Source organism: Salmo trutta, chromosome 8, assembly GCF_901001165.1.
Source record: "Salmo trutta chromosome 8, fSalTru1.1, whole genome shotgun sequence".
Taxonomy (NCBI): Eukaryota; Metazoa; Chordata; class Actinopteri; order Salmoniformes; family Salmonidae; genus Salmo; species Salmo trutta.
Window position 1 is genome coordinate 46,728,032 of NC_042964.1, and position 24,593 is coordinate 46,752,624.

At 42.6% G+C, this 24,593-nt stretch overlaps 1 protein-coding gene across 3 annotated transcripts in view; it reads right to left on the reverse strand.

Moving 5' to 3' along the window:
• Nucleotides 1-3,006: 3,006 nt before the first annotated feature.
• Nucleotides 3,007-24,593, reverse strand: part of LOC115199108 (tetraspanin-11) — a 35,185-nt gene continuing 13,598 nt past the window's right edge. The window contains exons 5-10 of one of the 3 annotated variants that reach the window (XR_003879343.1): nucleotides 22,394-22,498; nucleotides 21,732-21,890; nucleotides 19,539-19,625; nucleotides 8,547-8,669; nucleotides 5,628-6,124; nucleotides 3,007-3,193 (exon numbers count right to left, since the gene is read on the reverse strand). Coding sequence is in view for 2 of the 3 variants with exons in the window: in XM_029761678.1 (XP_029617538.1) it covers nucleotides 8,592-8,669; nucleotides 19,539-19,625; nucleotides 21,732-21,890; nucleotides 22,394-22,498 (429 nt within the window). In the remaining variant the exon portion in view is untranslated. Of the gene's footprint in view, nucleotides 3,194-3,333; nucleotides 6,125-8,546; nucleotides 8,670-19,538; nucleotides 19,626-21,731; nucleotides 21,891-22,393; nucleotides 22,499-24,593 lie in introns of those variants that run through there. The other 2 variants (XM_029761678.1, XM_029761680.1) reach the window with 2 other exon arrangements.

The window sequence follows — 24,593 nt, forward strand, 5'->3', positions numbered from 1 at the left end:
CTAGTCCAGACTAGTACAGACCCCAGGTAACAGGCAGTCTAGAATAGGTCTAGTCCAGACTAGTCCAGACCCCAGGTAACAGGCAGTCTAGAATAGGTCTAGTCCAGACTAGTACAGACCCCAGGTAACAGGCAGTCTAGAATAGGTCTAGTCCAGACTAGTCCAGACCCCAGGTAACAGGCAGTCTAGAATAGGTCTAGTCCATACTAGTCCAGACCTCAGGTAACAGGCAGTCTAGAATAGGTCTAGTCCAGACTAGTCCAGACCCCAGGTAACAGGCAGTCTAGAATAGGTCTAGTACATCATCTAGTACATCAACCGTATTTATAGTCCAGACCCCAGGTAACAGGCAGTCTAGAATAGGTCTAGTCCAGACTAGTCCAGACTCCAGGTAACATGCAGTCTAGAATAGGTCTAGTCCATACTAGTCCAGACCCCAGGTAACAGGCAGTCTAGAATAGGTCTAGTCCAGACCCCAGGTAACATGCAGTCTAGAATAGGTCTAGTCCATACTAGTACAGACCTCAGGTAACATGCAGTCTAGAATAGGTCTAGTCCATACCCCAGGACCCAGGCAGTCTAGAATAGGTCTAGTCCAGACCTCAGGTAACAGGCAGTCTAGAATAGGTCTAGTACATCATCTAGTACATCAACCGTATTTATAGTCCAGACCCCAGGTAACATGCAGTCTAGAATAGGTCTAGTCCAGACTAGTCCAGACCCCAGGTAACATGCAGTCTAGAATAGGTCTAGTCCAGGCCCCAGGACCCAGGCAGTCTAGAATAGGTCTAGTCCAGACCTCAGGTAACAGCTAGATTACGTCTAGTCCAGATTAAGTCCAGACCAAGTCCTTGCCTAGACCCAGTCCAGATCTAGTCTAGACAAAGTAGACCAAGTCCAAACTAAGACAGTCCAAATCTGTCCAGTCCAAGTCTAGACCATAGAATCTCATTCTAGATCTCTGGTCCAGACCTAGTCCAGGCCATGTTTAGACAGACAATCCAGATCAAGTCTAGACCATGTCTGGACCTAGTCCAAATCCATTCCAAGTCTTATCTGGACCCAATCCACACAGAAAGGTCAGATCTAGTCCAGGCCCAGTCTAAACCCAGTACAGACCCAGACCACTTTCAGTCTCATGACTCCACTGGCAGGTGAGGAGGAGTTGCATTTACACACATGCATCAGTTTACACAGGGCCTACGGCACCTCCTTGTACTGTACATCAACCGTATTTATTCATAGTTAAGCCTCCCAGCGTTTTCACACATATTGAGTGCAGGTGTAGGCCTACTGCTTGGACAATGGTTGTGTTGTAAAGTGCCATGATATATTATATGTGTTAAGGACAAAACCCTTTTCTGACATCAGATATCCATGCCACAATGATATCATCATACACTGAGTTCCACATGGCATAGGAATCAATATGGGTCATTTATAAAAATTACTCCTATTCAAGCAGCACATTATCAATGTGAAAAGATATCCAAACCAGAAGTGTGTGTGTGTGTTCGTGTGTGTGTGTGTGTGTGTGTGTGTGTGTGTGTGTGTGTGTGTGTGTGTGCGTGTGTGTGTGTGTGTGTGTGTGCATACGCCTGCGCGTGAGTGTATGTGTGTGTACAATATGGTATGTAGAGATGGAGAGAGTGTGTGGAGACCACAGCATGTGTTAGTCGCTGACTGCTGGATATGTCCCTCTGCATCGTCCATACCCTGGCTGTCAGAGGGTGAGATATGGGAGAGAAAGAAACGTCCACCCCCTGGCTGTCAGAGGGTGAGATATGGGAGAGGGTGTGTGTGGATGATGTGGATGATGTGCAGAATCCACTATGGGAGGAGTGTATCTCCAGCTGCTTCCAATTCACCCCCATGTGTCGGCCCCAGCAATGTGTGTGTAAAGCACGCTGTGTGTGTGTGTGTGTGTGTGTGTGTGTGTGTGTGTGTGTGTGTGTGTGTGTGTGTGTGTGTGTGTGTGTGTGTGTGTGTGTGTGTGTGTATATGTATGTACAGTATGTGTGTGCCCACATGAAAATATACTATAGTATACTACGGCTAAATACTATAGTATTTACAGTTGTGTTTTTGCAGACATTACTGTAGGATTCACTTCGGTGTTTCTGCAGACTTTACTATAGTATTTACAGTAGTGTTTTTGTGGACATTCCTGCAGTATTTACTGTAGTGTTTTTGAGGTCTGAAGTATACTGTAGTATTTACTATAGTATACTACAGTATGCTACAAATTATATAGTAAATAATGTATTATTCTATAGTAAATTGTAGTATTCTGTATTATTCTATAGTAAATACTGTATAGTAAACTGAATGTTTTTTTCATGTGGGTGTCTTTGTTTGTAAGCTCTATCAGTGTGTGTGTGTGTGTGTTTATGTGTGTACAGTAGGTGTGTATGCATGCATGTACACCCTCTCTCCAGGGTGTGTGTGACATGCTGAGGAAATAGGAGCCATCATCTGCTTGCTGATGGAGATGGAAGTACTGACAGACTGACAGACTCCCCCGGCCCCATGTCTTGGACTGTGTCCCAACACTCTAAACGGCTTCCCCTCCTCATCTCCTTCCCTAACCGGCTGATGTCTTGGACTGTCTCTTAACACTCTAAACTGGCTCCCCCTCCTCATCTCCTTCCCTTACTGAGATATTTGGGTCACTGCGTCACAATGCACTCACTTAACATGTCATGTCAGATCAGTGGTTGTGAAAGAAACCAAATGAGGCAAGGGAGCTATTAAAGAATATTGGGACACATCCCCAGTCATATGGTAATACCATTAACCTACAGATGAATCCTGCTATGGCCACAGCACTCTTGTATGTGGACATAATGGTGTATTGAGTTGAGGGAATTTAGTTGGCATAAGTGCAAATGCAGTCAGCAAGCATAGTGAAGCATCAATACTGTAAGATTGATGGAGAATAGTAGCCTTGTATTACCAGACTGATTACCTCTGCACTATGGTTGGACGAGGTTAGGAGAATAGGTGAATATAACAAAGAAACAATGTTTTATTTCACAATGATCATGGCTTTTAAGTATGTACTTTTTGTCCTGTGAAAAAGAACCTATCCACAGGTTAACGGAAGTGGTAATAAACATGAACATGTTCTAACTAACTGATAAATCAATACAGGAAGTGAGGAAGACAAAACATCCTGGGATGATTGAATAACCTCCTGGGATGATGACCTTGTTAGGGGCACAACTTTGTCTCCACCTAGTGACAACATATCACCATAACATACACTATATCCACCACAACTAGAGGATTCAACCCAACCACAACCTTCCACAACATTCATAAATAATCATATAAATAGTCATATATTTATTGAGTAAAGTTTAGAAACCATTTATGTAATCACATTGTATAGAACAAGTCATACAGTGCATCACAATACCATTGTCACATCAGCTTTTACAAACATTTACATTTGAGTCATTTAGCAGACGCTTTTATCCAGAGAGACTTACAGGAGCAATTGGGGTTAAGTGCCTTGCTCAAGGGCACATTGACAGATTTGTTTACCTTGCAACACTCTTAACAGATAGACTACATGTCGCTGAAGATGAATGTGTCCGTCCATGTGCACTTCTTTCAAACATGGTCTGTGCACGTATAACATTCTTCATATCTCAGAGTATAAATATCAACATTTAAAGTAGCAATAGTCATATAATGTAACAAAACATTCAAGACAATGATGCAAAGAGAACAGCTGAGAATAATAATACCAAACCATTGAATGGTTTAGGAAACACAAATAAAGTTTATCTGGTTAAAGACTACCATCAACATAAATTCAAACGCTAGTATGACATTTTTGTTAAACAGACAAAGGCATACTTTGATTACTACAGTCTACAGTATAGAAAGAGCCCAGATCATATCGTATATGTTTTATTATATATTTTATATTATACATACTATAATGTTATATCATATTTTGACCCATTTCAATTAAAAAAATACATGAACAACAAGAACAGCTTTCTGTCTGAGAGAGCTTCACTTGGAGGAATAGATAAAAAATACCATCTGTATACATGTCTTCATCTCTTGGAATAACAGTAAAACATCCATACAACTTTGAAAAAGGATTGTTGTCATTGTATCAACTGGAATTTGTCAGCTGAATTACCAGTACTCCTAAAAAACAAAGACCAATGTCCTATCTTGGTAATGGCAACCAATACTATTTGAATGTGTCCTTGACAATAGTCAAGCCAATGAACGCTCTCTTTGAAAGTGTCTTCTCGTGGAAATGTGTCAGACATTTTCTAAGTCGTAGTAAACAATAAAATGTAAATATATCTCCTGCCTTCAGAGGAATGTAGTTAGTCTTTAAAAGCAGTAGTCGATGCAAGGCTGCCTGGCTGCTCCACAACCAATCAGACAGAAGTAGGGTTGCAAAATTTCGGGAACGTTCAATAAATTCCCTGGTTTTCCTGAAATCTCGGATGGAGGGATCCTGGAATCAGGAGGGAATAAGCAGGAAATCCGGAATCCCCCAAACAGGATTTCTGGAAAACCAGGGAATTTATTGAAAGTTCTCCAAATTTTGCAAACTTACACAGAATACTACAGGAGCGCTGCACAGGAGTATATACCAATATCTACCACTGGATGGGGATCCTAACCCACACCAGAGGAGAGGACAGACTCATGACAGTTCAAACCTCTCCCGTTCAACTAGAAGTCGCCCATAACCCCTGAATCCTAATCTTAACCAGTAGGGTGACAGAGAAATATCTGACCCTGTATCAGTGGTAAATGACAACATGTTTCTCCAGCATAATAAAAGTGGTCGTAAAACAAGTCAATGGGTCCTGGGATTGAAAGATGAATGGTAGGTTTATATGGTACTGCAAGAAAGGCGACTTCGCCGATATCAACACCTTTAGCAAAGCATACAACACAGAACCAGACTCGTTAGTCAAACTACGGAGGCAACACATACAGAAATGTTAGGTGCAACGTTACTCTAAGCAGCGTTTAGTGCTATTTTCATTCATATCAAGTTTAGGTTTTCCCCATCTCTGCTCGATTATTCTGTGGATATCAATCAACTCATGATTGATCTACGTCACAAAGAAAACACATCGATGACCATGGGATTCCCTTTGTGGTGAACCATTAAATTGGTGTAACATTGCTATCAAAGAATGTGTGATAAAACGATGACAGAGGCACATTGTGGGACACATCCCCAGTCATATGGTAATACCATTAACCTACAGATGAATCCTGCTATGGCCACAGCACTCTTGTATGTGGACATAATGGTGTATTGAGTTGAGGGAATTTAGTTGGCATAAGTGCAAATGCAGTCAGCAAGCATAGTGAAGCATCAATACTGTAAGATTGATGGAGAATAGTAGCCTTGTATTACCAGACTGATTACCTCTGCACTATGGTTGGACGAGGTTAGGAGAATAGGTGAATATAACAATGATCATGGCTATTAAGTATGTACTTTTTGTCCTGTGAAAAAGAACCTATCCACAGGTTAACGGAAGTGGTAATAAACATGAACATGTTCTAACTAACTGATAAATCAATACAGGAAGTGAGGAAGACAAAACATCCTGGGATGATTGAATAACCTCCTGGGATAATTGAATAACCCTTCGTAAGCAGCGACACCCTGAGAGTGTGTACAGTACACTTGATTCTCAGTCACAACCACTTCGGTTTGCCTTCCAGTTGTGTGGAATGTTGTGAAATCTACAGTAAGGATTTGACTGTATTGAGAACATACAGTAAGAACTACCTTACATAAACAGCAGTAGGCTTACTACAGAAAAGAACAATACCAAAATACCAAATCATCTCTTCTTCATTGGCCCTGTCTTTGAGGGGGGGGCTGTGCATGCATCCAAGCCAAGGCAGGGGTGCAGAAGGATCCAGGAGGGTCTAGGCAGGGATGGATCGTAAGGTTCAGAGGTCAGGAGGGGTTAGAGGTCAAGGTTGAGTGTTCAGCAGGCATCGTTGCTCCCTGGCCCATGAGGCAGGATGGTGTTGGGGGGCTTGACGGTAGGGTTCAGTAAGGATCCAACTTAATCCTTCTGTGTAAGCAGCATGTGAACACCATCCCACAGATCTGAAACACACACAATTGTTGTGAAGGTCAATCAAGGGTAAAGGTCAGTCGTCATGGTAACATAGTGGGATAGCATGAGAAGAGTGGGTTAGGGGTGAGAGGGTGAGGAAGTGTGTGGTTACTATGGGAACAGGAGTGCCGAGCAGCCATTATTGCAGCAGTGGTGTAATTGGGCCTGTGGTGGCCAGTGGTGAATGTTAGAGCTCCCACTATGTCTGTTGTTGGAGAGAGATAATCTGTGAACAAACATTCATTTAGCAACTTCCATTTTTCAAAGGACATTTCTGTCTGAAGCCCTGCCAACATTCTCAAAACCAGTGTTATAATCCATTAATAATTAATCTACAAAAAATCACATGATTAAACTGAGGTAAAATATTACATACAATTAAATTGATGTTTTACAAAGTGAAGAATATGTTTTATGATGTTTTTGTCATTTTCTGTGAGGCATTTAAAATAATAAGAAATCAAATATTAATGTAACGTAAGTAAATACTTAGAAAGGAGTCTATGGACACAAGGAGTGTGGCCTTTTGGAGGTTTGTGATGCAAAACATTTTGCCTAGTGCACTCCAAATTCTCAACACCGAGCACAAATATATTGTAATAGGAAGTGTTGAGACCAGCTTAACTTGAGAAAGCCCTAAACATTGCTTTTGTTGACTACTTAATAGATTACATCACACTTGATATTTCTTCTCCTTAAGTATTCTATAAAGTACATTCAGAAGTCCACTTGTGAGTTGGACTGCTTTAAAATCCTATGAATACTTTGTGTGTAGGAAAAAGAAAGAAGTGAAGCGATGCTGGGATACAACAGTAGAACTGTGTAGGTACTTTGGTTGATCTGCGGCAGGACGGTCTGAGAGCTTTAGTTGGCGCTTGTTTTGATGAAGGAGCCGACATCAATAAGATGAGATGAGATTAAGGTAGAGAGGAAATGGGAGGATACAACAGGCCTTGACGCACACAACATAGCAACACACACACACACACTTGTGCTTTCACTCTGCCAAAAGCCTTAAACCGTCCTTTTTTCTAACAAGATCATCCCATGTCATCACTATTAAGGGATATGAAAGGTCTCATTGATCTGTGAGACAAAAGCAGAGTTACAGTAATACACAGGGAAAAGGCTGAGAGGTCAGGACTTAGATGAGGCACATTCGCTGGACGGGTGTGTGGTGTGTGTGTGTGTGTGTGTGTGTGTGAGACGGATGACAAACGACAAACAGAGGAGGGCTGAGATTCAATCAACGGCCCCCCTGCAAGTCTTCTCCTCTCTGAGGGTATTATCGACCGGGTCACAACATGGGGAGTAGATTCGTCAAAGAAGGCCTTGGCGGCTCGGCACTCAGGGCAGTTTTACAATGCCTCTAACCCTGCCAGCACCACTGAGGATTCAGATGACAGAGTGAGGAGGTAGAGAATGACACTCACAACTCACAGAGAGATGGAGGGAGCCAGAGGAGGAAGAGATGGAGGAAGGACGAGGAGGAGGAACGAGTAGACAGGGGGTGGAGGAGGAAAGAGGAGGGAGGAGCAGCCGCAGGGAGGAGGGGGGAGGAGGGAGGGAGGAAGGAGGAGGGGGAAGAGATGGAGGAGGGAGGAGGAGACAGAAGGGAGGAGAAGGAGACAGAGGATGGAGGACAGAATGTGCTAAACTTCCTTTCTGCTCGTTAGTTTAGCATTTGGAATGACAAGGAATATAAAGAAAGTAGTTTCAATGTGGCAGGTGAAGACACTGACAAGAAATAAGTTATCAAATGTGCTGCAATCATAAAAAGCTATGAAGAAAGAAATCATGAAGAATACATTTAGCAGTGTCCTCTTTCCTTATGATTACCCAATTTCAGATGATAAGAAATTTATTGTACGGGTTTCTTTCAAATCTGGTCAAGCACACCTGTCATTCGTGTTTATCTGTGGGCATTAATCTCATAGTCTAGTCTGTGGGAGCACTTCAGTGAACTGTTTGTTTTGCTCATGACCTCCTTGGATTGTGGATAATGTTGTCAAGCCCTTTCAGCCATGCAAAGGTCAACATGCATGTGGAGGTCAGCCTGGTGTCCCTATTGGGGTGGGCGTCGCTCGGTGGTACCGAGAATAAAGCATAGGCCAGGCAATATAGCATGCATGATCTCTGATCAACTGTCTCTTTGTCTTCTTCACATACACACACACACACACACACACACACACACACACACACACATACACGCACGCGCGCACACACAGAGACACCCGCATGCACGCACTCGCGTACACACACACACAGAGACACACACACGCACGAGTGCGCACACACACAAACATGCAGACAACACATATCTACACAAAAACACAAAAGACACAATCACAAAAATAAAAATGAACACATAGACACACACAGAACACATTTCCCACAATGCCCTCCAACCTTGTCCTGTCCCCACTGAGTGTGACCAGACAGAGGCTTAGCCAATCACACGGCAGAGAAGTCCTCCTCCTCTTCTTTATACAGCAGATAGATAAAGCAGGCCGTCAACATGGCCCCGGCCAGCTATAGAGGTCACACACAGACATACGCACACACACACACAAAGAAATACACACACGTACAGACATACATAGACACACACGTAAACACACACATGCATACACACAGACATACATAGAGACACACACACACATACACACAGAGGGGTTAGTGACCTACATTAGACAAAGTATAGGGGGATACTGAAAGAGGATAGAGATTAGCGTAATTACAACCAAACTAAGAACAAAGGTACAGAGACTATTACTATTTCAGTTATTAAAGACAGAGAGGTGTGTGGAAAAATGTCAGCATATTATTTGGGAATATATTGTCTAATAGGGGGAGGGTCTTTGGGCTAATAAAACATTTGTTTTTCTTAGGAACCCCGAATTCCCATGTCGACAGTCTCCACAGTGACAAGATCACATGACTCCTCTGTGGAATTCCAAGAGAAAAGCTATGGGAACACTGAGAAGTACTGTATGTTCAGGTTTGGTCTAAGCTAGGGTTGGGCCGATATATGATTAAATCTAATATCATGATATTTGACAGTGACGATATATCGTTAAGTGCAAGACTATACTTTATCTGAAATGTACAAATCAAAACTGTGCAGTTTTATCAGTTAGGCTGTATCAAAATGTTAAATAAAATCTAAATTAATTAACAAAGCCTTGTTTTCTCGCCATACGAAGATAATTTATGGAGAATACGACAATAATATTGTAAATAAGCAAAGAAATGTCAGTCTGGTATTATTAACAGAGTGAAGTGGTGCCACAGCTGGATTGTAGATGTCCTGCTCCTGACCGCAAAACATCTAGCCTGGTACCAGATGTGTTGATGCCGTATTGTGTGCTGTATATAACTGACTGATGTAGCATGACGAGAGTTGGCTAGAGAGCACAAACTAAATCTGAGATTTGGCTACTAAACATCACCGGACTGCAATAAGAAACCTTTCAACCCGAGCATCACATCCCAAGCTTGACGAAAACACCAATCTATGAACAACATTGGTTGAACAGTAAACCATTTTCAGGAGATCGATCCATGCTGGGGGATGGAGATTCCAGTCCAGTCCCTGTGGAGTTTATTTGCAGAGAGCAGATAGATGGTGGAGAGCAGCTGCCCCATCGAAGAGTTATAACAAAGCATGCTGGGAGAGAAAGGTATACAGTTTCTCAATGTATCTTTCCTTGATTCTTTACATCCTATCTCCTCACTTCCTCTTCAAAACACACTGGTCTGAGGGGAGGGACCCTTTTCTTCCAATACTGCTGAGAAGGGTTAGGGTTATATCGATCAGAAACGTACCGATACTGCTGAGAAGGGTTAGGGTTATATCGATCAGAAACGTTACAATACTGCTGAGAAGGGATAGGGTTATATCGATCAGAAACGTACCGATACTGCTGAGAAGGGATAGGGTTATATCGATCAGAAACGTTACGATACTGCTGAGAAGGGTTAGGGTTATATCGATCAGAAACGTTACTATACTGCTGAGAAGGGATAGGGTTATATCGATCAGAAACGTACCGATACTGCTGAGAAGGGATAGGGTTATATCGATCAGAAACGTTACGATACTGCTGAGAAGGGTTAGGGTTATATCGATCAGAAACGTACCGATACTGCTGAGAAGGGATAGGGTTATATCGATCAGAAACGTTACAATACTGCTGAGAAGGGTTAGGGTTATATCGATCAGTAACGTTACGATACTGCTGAGAAGGGTTAGGGTTATATTGATCAGAAACGTTACAATACTGCTGAGAAGGGATAGGGTTATATCGATCAGAAACGTTACTATACTGCTGAGAAGGGTTAGGGTTATATCGATCAGAAACATTACTATACTGCTGAGAAGGGTTAGGGTTATATCGATCAGAAACGTTACTATACTGCTGAGAAGGGTTAGGGTTATATCGATCAGAAACGTTACGATACTGCTGAGAAAGGATAGGGTTATATCGATCAGAAACGTTACGATACTGCTGAGAAGGGTTAGGGTTATATCGATCAGAAACGTACCGATACTGCTGAGAAGGGATAGGGTTATATCGATCAGAAACTTACCGATACTGCTGAGAAGGGTTAGGGTTATATCGATCAGAAACGTTACGATACTGCTGAGAAAGGTTAGGGTTATATCGATCAGAAACGTTACTATACTGCTGAGAAGGGTTAGGGTTATATCGATCAGAAACGTTACTATACTGCTGAGAAGGGTTAGGGTTATATCGATCAGAAACGTTACTATACTGCTGAGAAGGGATAGGGTTATATCGATCAGAAACGTTACGATACTGCTGAGAAGGGTTAGGGTTATATTTATCAGAAACGTTACGATACTGCTAAGAAGGGTTAGGGTTATATCGATCAGAAACGTACCGATACTGCTAAGAAGGGTTAGGGTTATATCGATCAGAAACGTTACAATACTGCTGAGAAGGGTTAGGGTTATATCGATCAGAAACGTACCGATACTGCTGAGAAGGGTTAGGGTTATATCGATCAGAAACGTTACAATACTGCTGAGAAGGGTTAGGGTTATATTGATCAGAAATGTTACGATACTGCTAAGAAGGGTTAGGGTTATATCGATCAGAAACGTACCGATACTGCTAAGAAGGGTTAGGGTTATATCGATCAGAAACGTTACAATACTGCTGAGAAGGGTTAGGGTTATATCGATCAGAAACGTTACAATACTGTTGAGAAGGGTTAGGGTTATATCGATCAGAAACGTTACGATACTGCTGAGAAGGGTTAGGGTTATATCGATCAGAAACGTACCGATACTGCTGAGAAGGGTTAGGGTTATATCGATCAGAAACGTACCGATACTGCTGAGAAGGGTTAGGGTTATATCGATCAGAAACGTTACAATACTGCTGAGAAGGGATAGGGTTATATCGATCAGAAACGTACCGATACTGCTGAGAAGGGTTAGGGTTATATCGATCAGAAACGTTACGATACTGCTGAGAAGGGTTAGGGTTATATCAATCAGAAACGTACCGATACTGCTGAGAAGGGATAGGGTTATATCGATCAGAAACGTACCGATACTGCTGAGAAGGGATAGGGTTATATCGATCAGAAACGTTACAATACTGCTGAGAAGGGTTAGGGTTATATCGATCAGAAACGTTACGATACTGCTGAGAAGGGTTAGGGTTATATTGATCAGAAATGTTACAATACTGCTGAGAAGGGATAGGGTTATATCGATCAGAAACGTTACTATACTGCTGAGAAGGGATAGGGTTATATCGATCAGAAACGTACCGATACTGCTGAGAAGGGATAGGGTTATATCGATCAGAAACGTACCGATACTGCTGAGAAGGGTTAGGGTTATATCGATCAGAAACGTACCGATACTGCTGAGAAGGGTTAGGGTTATATCGATCAGAAACGTTACAATACTGCTGAGAAGGGATAGGGTTATATCGATCAGAAACGTACCGATACTGCTGAGAAGGGTTAGGGTTATATCGATCAGAAACGTTACGATACTGCTGAGAAGGGTTAGGGTTATATTTATCAGAAACGTTACGATACTGCTAAGAAGGGTTAGGGTTATATCGATCAGAAACGTACCGATACTGCTAAGAAGGGTTAGGGTTATATCGATCAGAAACGTTACAATACTGCTGAGAAGGGTTAGGGTTATATCGATCAGAAACGTACCGATACTGCTGAGAAGGGTTAGGGTTATATCGATCAGAAACGTTACAATACTGCTGAGAAGGGTTAGGGTTATATTGATCAGAAATGTTACGATACTGCTAAGAAGGGTTAGGGTTATATCGATCAGAAACGTACCGATACTGCTAAGAAGGGTTAGGGTTATATCGATCAGAAACGTTACGATACTGCTGAGAAGGGTTAGGGTTATATTGATCAGAAATGTTACAATACTGCTGAGAAGGGATAGGGTTATATCGATCAGAAACGTTACTATACTGCTGAGAAGGGATAGGGTTATATCGATCAGAAACGTACCGATACTGCTGAGAAGGGATAGGGTTATATCGATCAGAAACGTACCGATACTGCTGAGAAGGGTTAGGGTTATATCGATCAGAAACGTACCGATACTGCTGAGAAGGGTTAGGGTTATATCGATCAGAAACGTTACAATACTGCTGAGAAGGGATAGGGTTATATCGATCAGAAACGTACCGATACTGCTGAGAAGGGTTAGGGTTATATCGATCAGAAACGTTACGATACTGCTGAGAAGGGTTAGGGTTATATTTATCAGAAACGTTACGATACTGCTAAGAAGGGTTAGGGTTATATCGATCAGAAACGTACCGATACTGCTAAGAAGGGTTAGGGTTATATCGATCAGAAACGTTACAATACTGCTGAGAAGGGTTAGGGTTATATCGATCAGAAACGTACCGATACTGCTGAGAAGGGTTAGGGTTATATCGATCAGAAACGTTACAATACTGCTGAGAAGGGTTAGGGTTATATTGATCAGAAATGTTACGATACTGCTAAGAAGGGTTAGGGTTATATCGATCAGAAACGTACCGATACTGCTAAGAAGGGTTAGGGTTATATCGATCAGAAACGTTACAATACTGCTGAGAAGGGTTAGGGTTATATCGATCAGAAACGTTACAATACTGTTGAGAAGGGTTAGGGTTATATCGATCAGAAACGTTACTATACTGCTGAGAAGGGATAGGGTTATATCGATCAGAAACGTACCGATACTGCTGAGAAGGGTTAGGGTTATATCGATCAGAAACGTTACAATACTGCTGAGAAGGGATAGGGTTATATCGATCAGAAACATTACGATACTGCTGAGAAGGGTTAGGGTTATATCGATCAGAAACGTACTGATACTGCTGAGAAGGGATAGGGTTATATCGATCAGAAACGTACCGATACTGCTGAGAAGGGATAGGGTTATATCGATCAGAAACGTTACAATACTGCTGAGAAGGGTTAGGGTTATATCGATCAGAAACGTTACGATACTGCTGAGAAGGGTTAGGGTTATATTGATCAGAAATGTTACAATACTGCTGAGAAGGGATAGGGTTATATCGATCAGAAACGTTACTATACTGCTGAGAAGGGATAGGGTTATATCGATCAGAAACGTACCGATACTGCTGAGAAGGGATAGGGTTATATCGATCAGAAACGTTACAATACTGCTGAGAAGGGTTAGGGTTATATCGATCAGAAACGTTAAAATACTGCTGAGAAGGGTTAGGGTTATATCGATCAGAAACGTTACGATACTGCTAAGAAGGGTTAGGGTTATATCGATCAGAAACGTACCGATACTGCTGAGAAGGGTTAGGGTTATATCGATCAGAAACGTTACTATACTGCTGAGAAGGGTTAGGGTTATATCGATCAGAAACGTTACAATACTGCTGAGAAGGGTTAGGGTTATATCGATCAGAAACGTACCGATACTGCTGAGAAGGGATAGGGTTATATTGATCAGAAACGTTACAATACTGCGGAGAAGGGTTAGGGTTATATCGATCAGAAACGTACCGATACTGCTGAGAAGGGTTAGGGTTATATCGATCAGAAACGTTACGATACTGCTGAGAAGGGATAGGGTTATATCGATCAGAAACGTACCGATACTGCTGAGAAGGGTTAGGGTTATATCGATCAGAAACGTTACGATACTGCTGAGAAAGGTTAGGGTTAAATCGATCAGAAACGTTACTATACTGCTGAGAAGGGTTAGGGTTATATCGATCAGAAACGTTACTATACTGCTGAGAAGGGTTAGGGTTATATCGATCAGAAACGTTACTATACTGCTGAGAAGGGATAGGGTTATATCGATCAGAAACGTTACGATACTGCTGAGAAGGGTTAGGGTTATATTGATCAGAAACGTTACGATACTGCTAAGAAGGGTTAGGGTTATATCGATCAGAAACGTACCGATACTGCTAAGAAGTGTTAGGGTTATATCGATCAGAAACGTTACAATACTGCTGAGAAGGGTTAGGGTTATATCGATCAGAAACGTACCGATACTGCTGAGAAGGGTTAGGGTTATATCGATCAGAAACGTTACAATACTGCTGAGAAGGGTTAGGGTTATATCGATCAGAAACGTTACAATACTGCTGAGAAGGGTTAGGGTTATATCGATCAGAAACGTACCGATACTGCTGAGAAGGGTTAGGGTTATATCGATCAGAAACTTTACTATACTGCTGAGAAGGGATAGGGTTATATCGATCAGAAACGTACCGATACTGCTGAGAAGGGTTAGGGTTATATCGATCAGAAACATTACAATACTGCTGAGAAGGGTTAGGGTTATATTGATCAGAAACGTTACGATACTGCTAAGAAGGGTTAGGGTTATATCGATCAAAAACGTACCGATACTGCTAAGAAGGGTTAGGGTTATATCGATCAGAAACGTTACAATACTGCTGAGAAGGGTTAGTGTTATATCGATCAGAAACGTTACAATACTGCTGAGAAGGGTTAGGGTTATATCGATCAGAAACGTACCGATACTGCTGAGAAGGGTTAGGGTTATATCGATCAGAAACGTTACTATACTGCTGAGAAGGGATAGGGTTATATCGATCAGAAACGTACCGATACTGCTGAGAAGGGTTAGGGTTATATTGATCAGAAACGTTACTATATTGCTGAGAAGGGTTAGGGTTATATTGATCAGAAACGTACCGATACTGCTGAGAAGGGTTAGGGTTATATCGATCAGAAACATTACGATACTGCTGAGAAGGGTTAGGGTTATATCGATCAGAAACGTTACAATACTGCTGAGAAGGGATAGGGTTATATCGATCAGAAACGTTACTATACTGCTGAGAAGGGTTAGGGTTATATCGATCAGAAACGTTACAATACTGCTGAGAAGGGTTAGGGTTATATCGATCAGAAATGTTACAATACTGCTGAGAAGGGTTAGGGTTATATCGATCAGAAACGTTACGATACTGCTGAGAAGGGTTAGGGTTATATCGATCAGAAACGTTACGATACTGCTGAGAAGGGATAGGGTTATATCGATCAGAAACGTACCGATACTGCTGCGAAGGGTTAGGGTTATATCGATCAGAAACGTTACTATACTGCTGAGAAGGGTTAGGGTTATATCGATCAGAAACGTTACGATACTGCTGAGAAGGGATAGGGTTATATCGATCAGAAACGTTACAATACTGCTGAGAAGGGTTAGGGTTATATCGATCAGAAACGTTACGATTCTGCTGAGAAGGGATAGGGTTATATCGATCAGAAACGTTACGATACTGCTGAGAAGGGTTAGGGTTATATCGATCAGAAACGTTACAATACTGCTGAGAAGGGTTAGGGTTATATCGATCAGAAACGTACCGATTCTGCTGAGAAGGGTTAGGGTTATATCGATCAGAAACGTTACTATACTGCTGAGAAGGGTTAGGGTTATATCGATCAGAAACGTTACAATACTGCTGAGAAGGGTTAGGGTTATATCGATCAGAAACGTACCGATACTGCTGAGAAGGGTTAGGGTTATATCGATCAGAAACGTTACAATACTGCTGAGAAGGGTTAGGGTTAAATCGATCAGAAACGTTACTATACTGCTGAGAAGGGTTAGGGTTATATCGATCAGAAACGTACCGATACTGCTGAGAAGGGTTAGGGTTATATCGATCAGAAACGTTACTATACTGCTGAGAAGGGTTAGGGTTATATCGATCAGAAACGTACCGATACTGCTGAGAAGGGTTAGGGTTATATCGATCAGAAACGTTACTATACTGCTGAGAAGGGTTAGGGTTATATCGATCAGAAACGTACCGATACTGCTGAGAAGGGTTAGGGTTATATCGATCAGAAACGTTACAATACTGCTGAGAAGGGTTAGGGTTATATCGATCAGAAACGTACCGATACTGCTGAGAAGGGTTAGGGTTATATCGATCAGAAACGTTACTATACTGCTGAGAAGGGATAGGGTTATATCGATCAGAAACGTACCGATACTGCTGAGAAGGGTTAGGGTTATATTGATCAGAAACGTTACTATATTGCTGAGAAGGGTTAGGGTTATATTGATCAGAAACATACCGATACTGCTGAGAAGGGTTAGGGTTATATCGATCAGAAACATTACGATACTGCTGAGAAGGGTTAGGGTTATATCGATCAGAAACGTTACAATACTGCTGAGAAGGGATAGGGTTATATCGATCAGAAACGTTACTATACTGCTGAGAAGGGTTAGGGTTATATCGATCAGAAACGTTACAATACTGCTGAGAAGGGTTAGGGTTATATCGATCAGAAATGTTACAATACTGCTGAGAAGGGTTAGGGTTATATCGATCAGAAACGTTACGATACTGCTGAGAAGGGTTAGGGTTATATCGATCAGAAACGTTACGATACTGCTGAGAAGGGATAGGGTTATATCGATCAGAAACGTACCGATACTGCTGCGAAGGGTTAGGGTTATATCGATCAGAAACGTTACTATACTGCTGAGAAGGGTTAGGGTTATATCGATCAGAAACGTTACGATACTGCTGAGAAGGGATAGGGTTATATCGATCAGAAACGTTACAATACTGCTGAGAAGGGTTAGGGTTATATCGATCAGAAAATTTACGATTCTGCTGAGAAGGGATAGGGTTATATCGATCAGAAACGTTACGATACTGCTGAGAAGGGTTAGGGTTATATCGATCAGAAACGTTACAATACTGCTGAGAAGGGTTAGGGTTATATCGATCAGAAAATTTACGATTCTGCTGAGAAGGGATAGGGTTATATCGATCAGAAACGTACCGATTCTGCTGAGAAGGGTTAGGGTTATATCGATCAGAAACGTTACTATACTGCTGAGAAGGGTTAGGGTTATATCGATCAGAAACGTTACAATACTGCTGAGAAGGGTTAGGGTTATATCGATCAGAAACGTACCGATACTGCTGAGAAGGGTTAGGGTTATATCGATCAGAAACGTTACAATACTGCTGAGAAGGGTTAGGGTTAAATCGATCAGAAACGTTACTATACTGCTGAGAAGGGTTAGGGTTATATCGATCAGAAACGTACCGATACTGCTGAGAAGGGTTAGGGTTATATCGATCAGAAACGTTACTATACTGCTGAGAAGGGTTAGGGTTATATCGATCAGAAACGTACCGATACTGCTGAGAAGGGTTAGGGTTATATCGATCAGAAACGTTACTATACTGCTGAGAAGGGTTAGGGTTATATCGATCAGAAACGTACCGATACTGCTGAGAAGGGTTAGGGTTATATCGATCAGAAACGTTACTATATTGCTGAGAAGGGTTAGGGTTATATCGATCAGAAACGTACCGATACTGCTGAGAAGGGTTAGGGTTATATCGATCAGAAACGTTACTATACTGCTGAGAAGGGATAGGGTTATATCGATCAGAAACGTTACGATACTGCTGAGAAGGGTTAGGGTTATATCGATCAGAAACGTTACAATACTGCTGAGAAGGGTTAGGGTTATATCGATCAGAAACGTACCGATACTGCTGAGAAGGGATAGGGTTATATCGATCAGAAACGTTACTATACTGCTGAGAAGGGATAGGGTTATATCGATCAGAAACGTTACAATACTGTTGAGAAGGGTTAGGGTTATATCGATCAGAAACGTTATGATACTGCTGAGAAGGGATAGGGTTATATCGATCAGAAACGTACCGATACTGCTGAGAAGGGTTAGGGTTATATCGATCAGAAACGTTATGATACTGCTGAGAAGGGATAGGGTTATATCGATCAGAAACGTACCGATACTGTAAACGACATGAGTTTCAAATATGGAAATGTGAAGTGCACATTTGGACTCACAGGTGTGTTGTTTGCTTGTATGACATCAAAGCGGTATTTATTATAATCCTCAACGTCTCATCTTTCAGAACACATCGACTCCTCTCGATTCACAGCATTTCCCTCACTCAGACAACAACAAATGTGCAAACGTAGCCCAATTAGCAGGAGGGACGGGGGCATCTTCTTGTCGCGAGCAGTGCTCAAGTCTACGGCTGTCAGTCAAAACCCATACAGAGCTGTGAAGCGGAGACCCTGAGCTCTGAAGTCAGGTATAGCATGTTACTGTACAGCCACTTCGTTCCAATTCAGGCGCTTATCAATGACAAAATCTGCCATTTTGAAGCCGTATACGGGATGACAGGGGCTGTGAGTGGATTGGGCTACGAGCTTGGTCCATCTGAGGCCGCAGCAAATCAAATCCCAGAATGTGAATGGGATCAGATTACAGCTGAGAGGATATAGGGGGGTAATAGAGTGCATTGAAAAGGTTGTCTGACCGGTAAAAGCAGTTACTGGATGCATCTTTGAGGTAATAGGAAGATTATAGCCAGATTGATGTTTATTTGTAAAAAAAAAAATTAGAAAGCCTTTTATCTTGTGGATATATTTTGAGACTGATATAAAAATATATATATATTTTCTTAAGCAATCGTCTCACCTCTTAACCCATTACTCTACTAAGAGGAACAAGCAAAGTTTACCTTGCCTTCTCTCTCCCTTTCTGTTCACAATCTCTATTGTGCTTGTCCCCACCTATCCATCTAGATACTAGCTAGCATTGAAGACATTTCAACAGTAAGGCTACCAATATCCATAGTAGCAGATTATATCCACTATTATCACTATATTATATTGATATCCATGACATCGGTGATACCCCAAATCCCCCAAAAACAAAATGATAGTTTGTGATAGTCTGATAGTGATAGCTTGTGTCTGTGGTGAGGTGCTACCACAGTACTGAAATATAATAAGGCCTCATCATTTCCTGTTAATAAAGCCGCTAGTCAGTGTTGGGGGACCGACCTGTAGACAGGCCACTCCTATCCCCACAGCTCCAATGATCAGCAGGTGGTCAGCCAGGAACTGCTCCAGCTTGGTGATGCAGCCACCCTGTGGGGCAAAGGTTACAAGTCAGGGGTCAAATCACTTCCCACACACACACACACACAAGTACGCACATGTATGATGCACACGCACACAGGCATGAACACACACACACATACATGCACAGACACACCTGATTGATGTAGTCAGTGTCTATCGTATGTGGATCAATCCAATGCTTCTAAATCGTTGAGGGGGTGTGAACAAGGAGAATTGGAATTGATCCTTGAGGGGGTGTGAACAAGGAGAATTGAATTGGGCTATGCTCTTCATTTACCAGAGTATATTTATCAACCCTACCCTCTCCAGCTCTTTCTATGTCTGTCTCCAAATTGCTGCGGCAATTGTGTGTGTGTGTGTGTGTGTGTATGTGTGTGTGTGTGGTACAGAGTTACACTGCAGAGAACAAACTACAGTAAGATATAGGGCTTGGGCAGTGTAAGACTATTTTAAAATAATACACAACGCAGAGGACTAAAGGTCAAGAGGGAATTAACGATGAATGGAAATAGTGTTTTTTTCTGTAATAGGGAATTAATGATCAATGGGTCAGAGACATGGGAGGAATTTGTCAATACATTGAGCCTGAAATGGGAGACTTGTTATTTGGCCATTGGCCCAGTTTATTTGCAAGGAATTCTAATTGGTCAACCCCAGGCTAGGGTTGGGTTATAAATTACATCCTGTCCCTTTGTTCTGTGGAGAGAATCACCGAGGACAGGGAATAATGAACATCTACCTCTCAGCATAACATCTATGATTTTTATTCTTTGAATAAACCTATTTTTTCTCCCCCTGATTTGCTTTGGGTTCTGTGTTATTGAAGAGTAACATCAACTTCTAACAGGCAGCCTGAGAGAAGTAGAGAGAACAGTGGGATGCATTAGGTCTCTCTCAGGAGGCTCCTTCTCTGACCACACACACACACACACACACACACACACACACACACACACACACACACGTCACTCAGATGTGGGTCGAGGGGGCATTGAGGAGCCATGGCCGGATGGAGTGCACGTAAACATCCATGTGAAGTCACCTCCGTACATCCAGTGTCATACTGTTTTACCAAAGAGCTTTGACTGAGTAGGTTGTTTCAAGCCATGTTGTGAGTCACAGTTCTGAGGACATTTTTTTTAAACATCTCAGCTTCCTAGACAAGTGAAAACACATTGACGAGCACATTTTCAACCCAAGTGTTTTCCGAGTGTGTGGGGAGCTGTCAACCACAGCGGACTCCCTAAATGCACAGTAAATATTTCAGTTCCACCCATATAAACTTTGTTAAATTATAAAGAGATTTTATCAATGTTTCACTCCTCTGAACTGGAGTGACACTGACAAGTGGAGGAACCAAGGAGCGAGACGTGTGTGTGTGTGTGTGTGTGTGTGTGTGTGTGTGTGTGTGTGTGTGTGTGTGTGTGTGTTGTGTGTGTGTGTGTGTGTGTGTGTGTGTGTGTGTGTGTGTGTGTGTGTGTGTGTGTGTGTGTGTGTGTGTGTGTGAAAGAGAGAAACAAGCACAGACTTCTCCAGCTTGTCACAGATAAAAGCGAAAGGAGCATCTCAAATATTTTATGAAATATTCTCAGAGCGCTTACGCTATCAGCCCTTACTGATATCCTGTCAAGTCGAGAAAAGCTGTTGGCAAAAGTGACTTTCCAAACCAGAGTATTTGACTGTTTCAGTTTCATAGACAGAATAACAAAGGAGACAGTCGAGCTCTGAGGGACATATCATCTGTCTGTCCCCATTTCAGACATTAGAAATCATTTGATGCCCAATACAACCTTCTGGTCCTGAAATATTGATCAATTGTTCCATGTCGAGATCCATTCATATTTTTTGAAAGATTTATTTGAAGGAATATTTTAGGATGAAACTTGAATTGTATTGATCCATTAAATATGAACAAATGGTTAGATCTGAAATCATGATGGACAGTTCCATTCCACTGACAGTGCTGGGCTCTGCTGTCCTCGCTATGAAATAGAAAGACAACATAACACATTTCTACTGTGGAAATGTCCAGTTATGACCACTTAAAGTCTGTTGTAAACCATTTGGCACATATTTGCTGTTGAAAGATGATTTTCCAATGGTCCCACCCACCTCAGTCTTGTAGATGTTGGAGGGGTGGTCTCTGCAGCCACAGAGGGTGGTGATGGTCTTACAGCAGCTGTCCGGGACCACCCTACCCTCCGACACAGCCGAGGTCATGTACACACTATGCAGCCAATCAAACGAGTTGTTGCTGCCACAGCACTTGAACTGACCAACAGAAGAAGAGTGGGATTGTGTTTATCATTAGCTACACTTAGTTGATGTCTGAAAACCATCGCATCTAATTCTAATCAATCAACAAAATAATGAAGAGGCAGAAAAAACACATCACAAAAAACCTTTGTAAACGAAGTAGTCATAACTACGTATTACAGACTGCATTGACATTTTGCATCATACTGTACCCATATAGTGGACGTGACCTCGCATATGATTAACATTGAACCTCACATGCTTCAAGGTGAACAGGGATGATTGTGTGTGTGTGTGTGTGTGTGTGTGTGTGTGTGTGTGTGTGTGTGTGTGTGTGTGTGTGTGTGTGTGTGTGTGTGTGTGTGTGTGTGTGTGTGTGTGTGTGTGTGTCCTACAGCAGCTTTATCAGTTGAGTGTAACAACTATGTGCCATAACTAATGTCAACCAGCTTTACCACTGGCGCTCCTGTCCCTTCAAGAAAAACTAAGCAAAGGCTAATGGGAGATTGAGTCCTTACGTCCTGCTGTAGTCTGTCCACGGCCAGGGTGATGGCCTCTTTCCCTGGCTGGGCGTAGTTCTCTGTCATGGTCTCATTCAGGTGCTGCTTCAGCTCCTCACTGAGCTAGGGGAGGGAGGGAGGGAGGGGGAGAGGTAGGGAGGGAAACAGAGAGGGAGGTGTCATAACGTATCCCTCTTTGGGTATAGCGTGCCTTCCCCCTCTCTCTCTCTCACCTACACCCAGGCTGCTGTTGTCTCAGGTCGTAAATTCCTTTGTGGACTCTCTTCCTCATGGCCAGACAGTATAGAGAGAGAGAGAACGTTTCACAGGAGAACAAAGGAACCTCTTCTTCAGCATAGAACTTGAGAACTGAACAATGTACATGTTTTGGAGAAGGTGTACACGGTAGGGGAAGAATCCAGCCACGACCGGTCCATTTTGTTTAATGTTTGTGAAACTCATGAGAGACAATACAGCCACATTAACATAACTCTGTTTATACAAGAGTCTCAGTTATGAGGCTTGCATCTAATTGTTCTATAAAATGAAAGAGTAAAGACGAAACTTTTTGTGAAATTATGTAATGTGATTTTAAACTGTTTAATGAAAGGGAACCGAATTCCCTTTAAAGTTAACTAAGTCATTGGCCCGCCCCATGAGCACAGACATTGATCTGGCGTCATGGGACAGCCTTTTTCTGCTCTTCTGAATATAACCCCCACCTGGAGAATCCTCTGCAGACCAGCTTACCTCGATAACCGAGAGGGCTAAGGTTTGAGTCGAGACCAGTACCTCATCACTGAGGAAGTTAAGGTTTGAGTAGATTGCTGAATCTTTTAACCATACCACGTGGTTAAACTCTGAGACTATTGATCCGACAGAATAAGAGCTACTCTTCAATACTAATTACTAGTCTGCAGCTAGAAATTATATACCTGTGAATGCGAGGACCGACAACCGCCAAAACATCTATTCTATAACAACATTGCTGAATGTTACTCTGATCTATCCATTCTAATCACGGCAGAGAGAGAGAGGGCAGACAAACTCTCGAACAGAAACAAACTTTCCAACAGAGATAACAAAAAAATAAAGGGAACACTTAAACAACACATCCTAGACCTGAATGAAAGAAATAATCGTATTAAATACTTTTTTCTTTACATAGTTGAATGTGCTGACAACAAAATAACACAAAAATAATCAATGGAAATCCAATTTATCAACCCATGGAGGTCTGGATTTGGAGTCACACTCAAAATTAAAGTGGAAAACCACACTACAGGCTGATCCAACTTTGATGTAATGTCCTTAAAACAAGTCAAAATGAGGCTCAGTAGTGTGTGTGGCCTCCACGTGCCTGTATGACCTCCCTACAACACCTGGGCATGCTCCTGATGAGGTGGCGGATGGTCTCCTGAGGGATCTCCCCCCAGACCTGGACTAAAGCATCCGCCAACTCCTGGACAGTCTGTGGTGCAACGTGGCGTTGGTGGATGGAGCGAGACATGATGTCCCAGATGTGCTCAATTGGATTCAGGTCTGGGGAACGGGCGGGCCAGTCCATAGCATCAATGCCTTCCTCTTGCAGGAACTGCTGACACACTCCAGCCACATGAGGTCTAGCATTGTCTTGCATTAGGAGGAACCCAGGGCCAACCGCACCAGCATATGGTCTCACAAGGGGTCTGAGGATCTCATCTCGGTACCTAATGGCAGTCAGGCTACCTCTGGCGAGCACATGGAGGGCTGTGCGGCCCCCCAAAGAAATGCCACCCCACACCATGACTGACCCACCGCCAAACCGGTCATGCTGGAAGATGTTGCAGGCAGAAGAACGTTCTCCACAGCGTCTCCAGACTCTGTCACGTCTGTCTGCTTTCATCTGTGAAGAGCACAGGGCGCCAGTGGCGAATTTGCCAATCTTGGTGTTCTCTGGCAAATGCCAAACGTCCTGCACGGTGTTGGGCTGTAAGCACAACCCCCACCTGTGGACGTCAAGCCCTCATACCACCCTCATGGAGTCTGTTTCTGACCGTTTGAGCAGACACATGCACATTTGTGGCCTGCTGGAGGTCATTTTGCAGGGCTCTGGCAGTGCTTCTCCTGCTCCTCCTTGCACAAAGGCGGAGGTAGCGGTCCTGCTGCTGGGTTGTTGCCCTCCTACGGCCTCCTGATGTACTGGCCTGTCTCCTGGTAGCGCCTCCATGCTCTGGAC